Source organism: Gadus morhua, chromosome 12 (genome assembly GCF_902167405.1).
Source record: "Gadus morhua chromosome 12, gadMor3.0, whole genome shotgun sequence".
In the NCBI taxonomy this organism is placed as follows: Eukaryota; Metazoa; Chordata; class Actinopteri; order Gadiformes; family Gadidae; genus Gadus; species Gadus morhua.
The window spans coordinates 169,234-182,054 of NC_044059.1; the positions used below are offsets into that span (position 1 = coordinate 169,234).

Sequence of the window (12,821 nt, forward strand, 5' to 3'; positions counted from 1 at the left end):
ACATTTCCTGGAAACTTCTCTGCCTTAAACTGATGACTGAAAGAAGATATCTTCACCCTTAGCTAAGCCATAACAGACACTCTCTCTCTCTCACACACACACACACACACACACACACACACACACACACACACACACACACACACACACACACACACACACACACACACACACACACACACACACAGACACACACAGACACACACCAAGATAAGTCACTAATACTGTTTTCATGTACAGTAGAAAGAATAAAATGAATTCTGTCAAACATATCCGGTAGTATCTGGTTTAAAAATGTATAGAACCAAATGAGTGAGACTAGACCTCGTTTTCTGGACATTCATCACTCCGTCTCATCTACAATGTTGATATACGTTCTTAAGGAATCTTACCCTGGAAGCTTACAGCCGTAAGGTAGCAACCTGCTTTGAGTTCTGGTTAGTTTTGAAGTAATAGGCTCACTAACCTACTTCTACTGAGGTCATGATGAACCTGGTCACTGATAACTAATTATTACGGCGTTCTTACCAGACATGATGGCCTTTGTACCAGCGAAGAAGAGAACAATTTAGTGGTAGCACAGTCTATGTTCATAGACCTAGGGTCCTGCTCTGTAAAGAGTTCCTCTAGTGAAGCTTCAGACCAGAGTCCACTTCGTAGATCATCTGGACTCCACCCACAACTACAGAGCCAATGACTGGACAGAAACACGCAAACACACACACACACACACACACACACACACACACACACACACACACACACACACACACACACACACACCGTTATTCATGTTTGCGTTTATTATTATAAGCTGTTAACGGTTTACATACTGACCTTAGACAGATGACCTAGAGAATACATTCACAGGTCGCAGGGTTAAGTTGATATAGATGTAATGATGCAGTTATAGTTCTGATATGATATGAGTGCTGCGGCCCTCCACACGGCCACCAGGGGGAGGGTTGGGCACCAAGCATGACACCGGGAAGCAAACATGTTGTCATGACAACAGACCGTAGTGGAGGAAATGGATCTACTTTCTGCTGTCGTAACAAGTTCAAACATCAGCTACCGGTCGTGGTCTAGGATACACTAAGACCTAAAGGATTAGGGTGTAGGACACACTAAGCCCTAGTGGACTAGGGTGTAGGACACACTAAGACCTAGTGGACTAGGGTGTAGGACACACTAAGCCCTAGTGGACTAGGGTGTAGGATACACTAAGACCTAAAAGACTAGGGTGTAGGACACAATAAGACCTAGTGGACTAGGGGCTAGGATACACTAAGACATAAGGACTAGGGGCTAGGACACACTAAGACCTAAAGGACTAGGGTGTAGGACACACTAAGACCTAAAGGACTAGGGGCTAGGACACACTAAGACCTAAAGGACTAGGGGCTAGGATACACTAAGACCTAAAGGACTAGGGTGTAGGACACAGACCAAAAGGTCTTGGCTCTTGGACTCTGAGTCTCAGCAGGCTAATATCTCTGTTAATATCTCATAATAAACAGACAGGAAGTGAGCTGGGCTCAGGTTAAAGTGTCATGTGACTACAGCTGGTTTAAGGCCGTTGTGTTGCTTACTTTACCAACGTGTTATATAAGTGTTCACATGTTATATATACAATATAATACATATTATATATATTACATATATCGTGTATTATCTGAGTGTGATAAATAGTAAGCACAATAAATTTGGTACATTGGAGAACATAGATGGTGTGTTCTTACGTATTTTAAGCACATAAGCTGCCCCCACATAGCCACTAGGAAGCAGGATCGAACACACAAGCTGCAATAACTACTCCAGCCACAGATGGCAGCACCTTTAGACAGGTGAGGAAGGCGTAGCCATTACGTCACACTGGCCACGCCCACTTCACACAGGCCACGCCCACTTGACCCTAACTAGCGAGACAGTGAGATTTGAGTTCAGAAACCTCCGTTAGTTCAGACTTGCGAGTTAAATATACTGGTTGTCGCTCACACACGTGCACGATACAATTCCCCTCCTTTTGCTTAATAGTTACCATACCGAACTACTTTAACAAATAAAGTCAGTTCAAAGTCATCCGGATTGGACTACTTTCTTCAAGAACGCGGCAGTGTAAAAGGAGACATAAAAGGAGAATGCAATCTGGATCAGATGGAGAAGAGCATCATCCTGGAACCGCAACCTGCTGAAACGATCTGATCTGATCCTCAAGGACCAATCAGGGTCCACCGCATCTCAGGACATAGTTCACCATCCATCATCCTCATCATCATCATCATTGCAAAAGATGAAGAACGTTCCAGCTGACAGAGGACACCATGCATAAAGGATGTCAAATTAACCAAATCAAATACATGAACATTAACAACTGGGGATGAATAGTTCATGAGATACGGCCACTTCTCCCCTCCTCTCTCCCATCCTCTCTCTCCTCCTCTCCTCTCTCCCCCTCCTCTCCTCTCCCCCCTCCTCTCCTCTCTCCCCTCCTCTCTCCCCTCCTCCTCTCCCCTCCTCCTCTCCTCTCTCCTCTCCTCTCTCCCCTCCTCTCTCCCCTCCTCTCTCCCATCCTCTCTCTCCTCCTCTCCTCTCTCCCCCTCCTCTCCTCTCCCCCCTCCTCTCCTCTCTCCCCTCCTCTCTCCCCCTCCTCTCCCCTCCCCCTCCCCTCCTCTCTCCCCTCCTCCTCTCCCCTCCTCCTCTCCTCTCTCCCCTCCTCTCTCCCCTCCTCCTCTCCCCTCCTCCTCTCCTCTCTCCCCCTCCTCTCCTCTCTCCCCTCCTCCCCTCCTCTCACCTCTCCCCTCCTCCTCTCCTCTCTCCCCTCCTCTCTCCCCCTCCTCTCCCCTCCCCCTCCCTCCTCTCTCCCCTCCTCCCCTCCCCTCCTCCTCTCCTCTCTCCCCTCCTCTCTCCCCTCCTCCTCTCCCCTCCTCCTCTCCTCTCTCCCCCTCCTCTCCTCTCTCCCCTCCTCCCCTCCTCTCACCTCTCCCCTCCTCCTCTCCTCTCTCCCCTCCTCTCTCCCCCTCCTCTCCTCTCCTCCCTCCTCCTCTCCTCTCTCCCCTCCTCCCCTCCTCTCACCTCTCCCCTCCTCCTCTCCTCTCTCCCCTCCTCTCTCCCCCTCCTCTCCTCTCTCCCCTCCTCCCCTCCTCTCACCTCTCCCCTCCTCCTCTCCTCTCTCCCCTCCTCCCCTCCTCTCACCTCTCCCCTCCTCCTCTCCTCTCTCCCCTCCTCCCCTCCCTCTCTCCTCTCTCCCCCTCCTCTCCTCTCTCCCCTCCTCCCCTCCTCTCTCCCCTCCTCCTCTCCTCTCTCCCCTCCTCCCCTCCCTCTCTCCTCTCTTCTCCTCTCTCTCCTCCAGGGTTAGGGTGGACCAGGGTTAGGGTTAGTGTTGGTTAGGGTTAGTGTTGACCAGGGTTAGGGTTAGTGTTGGTTAGGGTTAGTGTTGACCAGGGTTAGGGTTAGTGTTGGTTAGGGTTAGTTTTGACCAGGGTTAGGGTTAGTGTTGGTTAGGATTAGTGTTGACCTGGGTTAGGGTTAGGGTTAGTGTTGACCAGGGTTAGGGTTAGTGTTGGTTAGGGTTAGGGTGGACCAGGCCTGCGAAGGGCTTGTCTGTCTGAGTTGTGGAAGACAAAAAGTCACATAATGATGCAACATTTGCACGGCTGCTTCTCCCTCTCCTGTTGGTGGACATCTGAGGCTCCTCCCTCTGAGGCTCCTCCATCTGAGGCTCCTCCCTCTGAGGCTCCTCCCTCTGAGGCTCCTCCCTCTGCTGCCTTGGGGTGGGGCAGGCTGGAGGAAAGGCTGCGGCCATTTGGCTCCACAGTCTGTTTGGAGGCCCCCCCCACCGAGAGCCCCTCCATCGAGGGCCCCCCCACCGAGGGCCCCCCCACCGAGAGCCCCCCCACCGAGGCCCCGCCCACCGAGGCCCCGCCCACCAGGGGCTCGCCCTCCGGCCCCTGGGGGCTGGCCCCCGGGGGGGTCCTCCCCTCATTGTCTTCTATCAGGACCAGCTCAGCCGTCACGGTGCCCTCCAGCCCCAGGACCCTGCTGGTCTGGTCCTGGTCTTCCACGCTCTGGTACCCCATGAACACCATGGTCACAGGGTGCTCCTCACTGGCCCCCGCCAGCTCCGCCTCCGGCTGGGGGCCCCTGGCCTCCACCGGGCTCTGACGAGCCTTCTGACGAGGCTTCTGACGAGACTTCTGACGAGTCTTCTGACGAGACTTCTGAGGGACCTCTTGGATCCCAGAGGAAGGGGACCGGCTGGGGGCGGGGCCATCAGGTTGGTGGGCGGGGGCAGGGCCAGCAGGGTGGTGAGCGGGGCCATCAGGGTTGTGGGCGGGGGCGGGGCCAGCAGGGTGGTGGGCGGGGCCATCGTGGTGGTGGGCGGGGGCTTCAGCAGGGTGGTGGGCGGGGGCGGGGCCAGCAGGATTGTGGGCGGGGGCCTCAGCAGAGTGGTGGGCGGGGGCGGGGCCAGCAGGGTGGTGGGCGGGGGCGGGGCCAGCAGGGTGGTGGGTGGGGCCAGCAGGGTGGTGGGCGGGGCCAGCAGGGTGGTGGGCGGGGGCGGGGCCAGCAGGGTGGTGGGCGGGGCCATCAGGGTGGTGGGCGGGGGCGGGGCCAGCAGAGTGGTGGGTGGGGGTGGGGCCAGCAGGGTGGTGGGTGGGGGCGGGGCCAGCAGGGTGCGGCTCCATGGACACTTGGTCGGCCTTCAGGATGAGATCCTCCACCTCCAAGAAGCTCAGTGGCTGAACATCATTCTCCCCGTTGACCTCGTGGACCACTGGGAGAGAAACACCGAGTTAGATCAGAAGAAACACGCAGGGGTCTCCTCTACTGGTCAGAACCACGTCAGTACTGAAGGTCTCCTCTACTGGTCAGAACCACGTCAGTACTGAAGGTCTCCTCTACTGGTCAGAACCACGTCAGTACTGAAGGTCTCCTCTACTGGTCAGAACCACGTCAGTACTGAAGGTCTCCTCTACTGGTCAGAACCACGTCAGTACTGAAGGTCTCCTCTACTGGTCAGAACCACGTCAGTACTGAAGGTCTCCTCTACTGGTCAGAACCACGTCAGTACTGAAGGTCTCCTCTACTGGTCAGAACCACGTCAGTACTGAAGGTCTCCTCTACTGGTCAGAACCACGTCAGTAGGTGAGGTTAGTGTGATCAGGCTTTGGTTCCTGTAGGTTAGAGGCAGTGATGTCCTCCCGGTATGAGGGTGGTGTTACGGTGGTGTTAGGGTGGCACCACCTGACCTGGTGGTGCAGGTGGTGCCAATATCCTAATATGGTGGTGGCCTTCCTGTTCTAACAGTTCCAGCCAACCAGAGCGACGGTGCTGACTCCTCCACCCTGGAGCCTCCACCCTGGGGACCTCCACCCTGGGGACCTCTACCCTGGGAGCCTCCACCCTGGGGACCTCCACCCTGGAGACCTCCACCCTGGGGACCTCCACCCTGGGGACCTAGAGGGGCTCACCTCGGGTCCGGTCCTCGTAGACTTTGACCCCGTGGAGCGAGAGGTCAACAGGAAGCAGCGTGTTGGAGGAGAGGACTCTGGTCTCCCCGGTCGCCCGGTCCCGCTCCACCCTGATCTCTACGGAGTACATGGCTGCACACACACACGCGCACGCACGCACGCGCACACGCGCGCACACGCACAGACACAGACACAGACACAGACACACAGACAGACAGACAGACAGACAGACAGACAGACAGACAGACAGACAGACAGACAGACAGACAGACAGCAAGCAAGGCAGACGTTGTAAGACTGGTGTGGTGAGACAGGTAACCTGGAGCTCTGGGCCAGTTAATGTTATGAACCAGGTAAGTTGGCTAAACCAGCTAGTAGCTAAACCAGCTACCAGCTAAACCAGGTCCATTAGCTAAACAAGTGCCCACTAGACAATAGGACAGCCTAACTGGGTACAAGGTAAAGTATAGCAATTAAAGCAGCTTAACCATCTTCATCAGCCAAACTCGCTTAACCAGGTACCGGACTGACCTGCTTTCAACAGAGAGTCCGGAGGAGCAGAAGATTGCCGCTGATTCAAACCGTCAGAGCTCTGCAACGTCCCACCGTCTGAGGGCTGCAACGTCCCACCGTCAGAGGGCTGCAACGTCCCACCGTCTGAGGGCTGCAACGTCCCACCGTCTGAGGGCTGCAACGTCCCACCGTCTGAGGGCTGCAACGTCCCACCGTCTGAGGGCTGCAACGTCCCACCGTCTGAGGGCTGCAACGTCCCACCGTCTGAGGGCTGCAACGTCCCACCGTCTGAGGGCTGCAACGTCCCACCGTCTGAGGGCTGCAACGTCCCACCGTCTGAGGGCTGCAACGCCCCACCGTCTGAGAACGCTGTCGGCCAGGAGAGGCGCGGTTACCATGGTAACCTTTTCCTGATAAACCTTGCTAACCTTTTTTAGATAAACCTTAAGAACATTAACTTTAAATAAGCCACTTGCTTCATATAACGTTTTGTGTGATTGATATTAACGTCATTAATATGAGTATGTATCATTGTCCAAACCCACCTGTCAGGTCAGCTCCGCCCACCTCTAGGATAGGGCAGGGGGGGGTTAGGGAAAGAAACATCTCGGAGAACATTGTGATTAATAATAATAAAACAATTCATATTGATCAAAGGATGATTGTTATATGAAGACTAATAACATCCTTTGTATTGTGTATAACAACAATGTTAATATTATTCTAAATGTAACTATAGTAAGAATACTTTTAATAACATTTGTAGTATTAATAATCACATTAATAATACATCACCTTTTACTGAGTACCCAATCATCTGGGAGCGAGAGAGAGAGACACACACACACAGTGAGTGAGTGTGTATGTATGTATGTGTGTACGTGTGTATGTGTGTATGTGTGTGTATGTGTGTGTGTGTGTGTGTGTGTGTGTGTTTGTGTGTGTGTTTGTGTGTTCTTACAGTCTCATATGGTCTTGTACTTCCAGACTCCAAACACAGCACTTCCTCTTCCAGTCTGAAACAGGTAGACAGACAGACAGACAGACAGACAGACAGACAGACAGACAGACAGACAGACAGACAGACAGACAGACAGACAGACAGACAGGTAGGTAGATAGACAGACAGACACATAGACAGGTGAGAGGGTTAACAGACAGACAGACAGACAGACAGACAGACAGACAGACAGACAGACAGACAGACAGACAGACAGACAGACAGACAGGCAGAGGTGGTGTCACCTGCTGATGCAGCTCTCCAGCTGGCGCTCCTCCTCCCCGCCTGCAGGGGGCGCCCCCTCCAGCAGCCAGCGCTCCCGCAGCGTGGCGGACTGGACCGCAACACAACACGTCAGTCTACACAACACGTCACTCTACACAACACATCAGTCTACACAACAAGTCAGTCTACACAACACGTCACTCTACACAACACGTCACTCTACACAACACGTCAGTCTACACAACACGTCAGTCTACACAACACGTCACTCTACACAACACGTCAGTCTACACAACACGTCAGTCTACACAACACGTCACTCTACACAACACGTCAGTCTACACAACACGTCAGTCTACACAACACGTCACTCTACACAACACGTCAGTCTACACAACACGTCAGTCTACACAACACGTCAGTCTACACAACACCACAGTCTACACAACACGTCACTCTACACAACACGTCAGTCTACACAACACGTCACTCTACACAACACGTCAGTCTACACAACACGTCAGTCTACACAACACGTCACTCTACACAACACGTCAATCTACACAACACGTCACTCTACACAACACGTCAGTCTACACAACACGTCAGTCTACACAACACGTCACTCTACACAACACGTCAGTCTACACAACACGTCAGTCTCCACAACACGTCAGTCTACACAACACGTCAGTCTACACAACACCACAGTCTACACAACACGTCACTCTACACAACACGTCAGTCTACACAACACCACAGTCTACACAACACGTCACTCTACACAACACGTCACTCTACACAACACGTCAGTCTACCCAACACCACAGTCTACACAACACGTCACTCTACACAACACGTCACTCTACACAACACGTCACTCTACACAACACGTCAGTCTACACAACACGTCACTCTACACAACACGTCAGTCTACACAACACGTCACTCTACACAACACGTCAGTCTACACAACACCACAGTCTACACAACACGTCACTCTACACAACACGTCACTCTACACAACACGTCAGTCTACCCAACACCACAGTCTACACAACACGTCACTATACACAACACGTCAGTCTACACAACACGTCACTCTACACAACACGTCAGTCTACCCAACACCACAGTCTACACAACACGTCACTATACACAACACCACAGTCTACACAACACGTCACTCTACACAACACCACAGTCTACACAACACGTCACTCTACACAACACGTCAGTCTACACAACACCACAGTCTACACAACACGTCACTCTACACAACACGTCAGTCTACACAACACCACAGTCTACACAACACGTCACTCTACACAACACGTCACTCTACACAACACGTCAGTCTACCCAACACCACAGTCTACACAACACGTCACTCTGCACAACACGTCACTCTACACAACACGTCAGTCTACACAACACGTCACTCTACACAACACGTCAGTCTACACAACACGTCACTCTACACAACACGTCAGTCTACACAACACCACAGTCTACACAACACGTCACTCTACACAACACGTCACTCTACACAACACGTCAGTCTACCCAACACCACAGTCTACACAAAACGTCACTATACACAACACGTCAGTCTACACAACACGTCACTCTACACAACACGTCAGTCTACCCAACACCACAGTCTACACAACACGTCAGTCTACACAACACCACAGTCTACACAACACGTCACTCTACACAACACCACAGTCTACACAACACGTCACTCTACACAACACGTCACTATACACAACACCACAGTCTACACAACACGTCAGTCTACACAACACCACAGTCTACACAACACGTCACTCTACACAACACCACAACACCTTAACGAGGGGAGAGGGGGGAGGGAGGAAGGGGGCGGTACCTTGATGTGCTGGAGGTGTCTCCGGTACTGCTCCAGCTGCCTCCTCTTCTCCTCTGTCTCTGTCTGTCTCCTCCTCTCCTGCAGAACAGCACAGCAGCCTCAGCCTCCAGCACCACCTAGCATCACCTAGCGGTACCTAGTGCCACCTAGCATCACCTAGCATCACCTAGCACTACCTAGCATCAACTAGCACCACCAAGCGTCATCTAGCATCACCTAGCATCACCTAGCACCACCTAGCATCACCTAGCACCACCTAGCATCACCTAGCACCACCTAGCATCACCTAGCATAACCTAGCATCACCTAGTGGCACCTAGCATCACCTAGCATCACCTAGCGCCACCTAGCATCACCTATCATCACCTGGCACCACGTAGCATCCCCTAGCATCACCTAACACCACCTAGCACCACCTAGCACCACCTAGCATAACCTACCGTCACCTAGCGCCACCTAGCATCCCCTAGCACCTCTTTATTATATATAACTGGGAGACCCCCGCAGTGAGACATCCCCCAGAGATAGACAGAGAGAGAGAGACAGAGACAGAGACAGAGAGACAGAGACAGAGAGAGAGAGAGAGAGAGACAGAGAGACAGAGAGACAGAGACAGAGAGACAGAGACAGAGACAGAGAGAGAGACATAGACAGAGAGAGAGAGACAGACAGACAGACAGACAGACAGACAGACAGACAGACAGACAGACAGACAGACAGAGAGAGAGAGAGAGAGAGAGAGAGAGAGAGAGAGAGAGAGAGAGAGAGGGAGGGAGGGAGAGACAGACAGACAGACAGACAGACAGACAGACAGACAGACAGACAGACAGACAGACAGACAGACAGAGACAGACAGACAGACAGACAGACAGAGACAGACAGACAGACAGAGACAGACAGACAGACAGACAGACAGACAGACAGACAGACAGACAGACAGACAGACAGACAGACAGAGACAGAGAGAGAGAGACAGACAGACAGACAGAGACGGACGGACGGACGGACGGACGGACGGACGGACGGACGGACGGACGGACGGACAGACAGACAGACAGACAGACAGACAGACAGACAGACAGATAGACAGACAGACAGACTTACTGCTGCCCCTTGCAGTTTCTCCTGTTGTACATCCGGAGCCCTAGAACACAGAACATATTGTTGAATGTATATCTTATAGTCTATATACAACATATAGGCTAGTTTAATGCATGTGTTCCATGTTAACCATATAGTTAAATGTATATTTTATAGTCTATTTACAACATATAGTTTAATGTATATTTTCTATATACAACATATAGTTTAATGTGTATCTTATAGTCTATAATCAACACATCGTATAATGTCCATGTTATGGTCAATATACAACCTATAGTTTAATGTATATGTTATAGTCTGTATGCAACATACAGTTGAATGTATATTTTATAGTCTATACAACATATAGTTTAATCGATGTTATTGCCTCTATACAACATATAGTTTAATCTATGTTATAGTCTATACAACATATAGTTTAATCTATGTTATAGTCGAAACAACATATAGTTGAATCAATGTTATAGTCTATATAGATCATAGTTTAATGTATATGTTCTATATACGACATAGTTGAATGTATAGGTTATATAGAACGGTTGAGTTAGCATTCTTTGCTATTAAACTAAATCAGGGACCGGTCCAGGACCAGGACCAAGACCAGGACCCGGACCCGGACGGGCTACTTACTCCATCACTGCGCAAATCGTGCGCTGTTGTTTCCTCTTCCCTCAGCGAGTCCTGGACCACAGCGAGGCTTCTCCTCCGGTACTGCGCCTCTGATCTCCGGTCTCCGGTACCGCGGCTCTGGTCTTCGGCACCGTGTTTCTGACCTCCGGTCTACGGTACCCCGGCTCTGGACTCCGGTCTCCGGTACCGCGGCTCTGGACTCCGGTCTCCATATAGCGCGGCTCCTGGGGGGGGGGGGGGGGGGGGGGGGGGGGGCTGCGGGGTTGAGTTGATCCGGGACCTCGGAGCCTTTGGTGCAGCTGAGACACGCCCACTCGCGCGCACGCGCGCGCGTGTGTGTGTGTGTGTGTGTGTGTGTGTGTGTGTGTGTGTGTGTGTGTGTGTGTGGGTGCGTGTTTGTGTGCGTGTGGGTGTGTCGTGTGTGTGTGTGTGTGTGTGTGTGTGTGTGTGTGTGTGTGTGTGTGTGTCCTATGCCGGGTTTTCCCTCCTGCTACCTGCCGTCACTGTGCCCAAGCCATGCCTCACTCCGCTCCTGGTTTTTGGCATGCTGTGCCACCAGCGCACTTTTGGCTGATTACCAATCAACCACGGGATATTCAATTAAACACCACACCACACCACACCACACAAAGCTACAGCCAAGCCACGCTTAGTCACGCAACTCCTGCTACAGCAAAGCCACACTGCGCCTGCCTCAACTACGCTACGCTACAGCCGAACCACGCTGCTCCACGCCAAGACCGTGCTCTGCCCAGGACCCCGCCTTGCCCTTGCCCTTGACATTGCCCCTACCCTCGCCGTGGCCATTGCCCGTAAGTTGCATTGTTCCCTCCCGTTTTTTGGACTTCTTATTGGACATTTTCCCGGTCGCTGCGACCACTAGTTCTCTGTTCCTCTGGACTTCAGTGCCCCAGTGCCTCGCCAAGCTCCTTAGTTTCCCCCACTGCTGCTGTCCCGGCCAGCGCCCGTGACAGCTGAGTTTGCCCAGTTCACCCAGTAAGGGGGCTGAGTTTAACCAGTTTACCCAGTAAGTCGGCTGAGTTTACCAAGTTTACCGAGTTTACCCAGTAAAGGGGCTGACTTGCAGTTTTCTGAGGTTGTTCGCTAACTGAAGGCTTTATTGGTTTCTTAAATAATAAACGCAACATGCAACAACTTTGACAGTAGAATGACGTTATAACATGACTTTCTAAGAGAAGAACGACTTTATAATGACTTTTTAACAGCAGAATGACTTTATAACTTTAGAATACAACAGTAGAATCCTACTTAATAACGGTAGAATCACCTTATATTAATATAATGATTTTATAACAGTATAATTACTTGATAACAGTAGAATATAACAGTAGAATTACCTTATAACAGTAGAATGACTTTATAATGACTTTATAACAGTAGAATATAACAGTTTAATGACGTTATAACATGCCTTTATAACAGTAGAATGGCTTTATAAAAGTATAATGAAATTATACCAGTAAAATGACCTTATAAAATGACTTTATAACAGTAGAATTACCTTATAACCTGACTTTATAACAGTAGAATGACTTAATAATGACTTTATAACAGTAGAATGACTATAACATGACTTTATTACAGTAGAATGACTTTATAACATGACTTTATAACAGTAGAATGACCTTATAACAAGACTTTATATCAGTAGAATGACTTTATAACAGTAGAATATAACAGTATAACGACTTTATAACAGTAGAATGACTTTATAACATTACTTTATTTTCACTAGCTCTGAGCAGCACCAAGCACATGCTCTACATGTGATAAACATACAATCATGCTCGCCTCACGGTAGCACATCAAGCAGAACGCCCTCCCATAAACCCTGAGTCTGCTAGAACAAATACAAATTCTAGCAGACTAGTATTGAGACTCAATGCTAAGGCTGCAGGTGTTATGGCTAGGGTCAGTCGATTACTATGGCTTTCAGATCAGTGTTAATGCTAACAGAGAAGTG

General features: G+C 50.8%; 1 protein-coding gene across 1 annotated transcript; it reads right to left on the reverse strand.

Annotated features, from left to right (window-relative positions):
- Positions 1-3,629: 3,629 nt before the first annotated feature.
- On the reverse strand, positions 3,630-11,057 carry palm1a (paralemmin 1a). The gene is made up of 11 exons (XM_030372847.1): positions 10,838-11,057; positions 10,208-10,247; positions 9,104-9,181; positions 7,230-7,318; positions 6,946-7,000; positions 6,780-6,801; positions 6,530-6,553; positions 6,003-6,353; positions 5,472-5,603; positions 4,626-4,774; positions 3,630-4,346 (listed from the first exon to the last, which is right to left on the reverse strand). Exons 1-11 carry the CDS (start codon positions 10,840-10,842, stop codon positions 3,630-3,632), a joined length of 1,662 nt encoding a protein of 553 aa, XP_030228707.1. The 5' UTR covers positions 10,843-11,057.
- Positions 11,058-12,821: the final 1,764 nt, after the last annotated feature.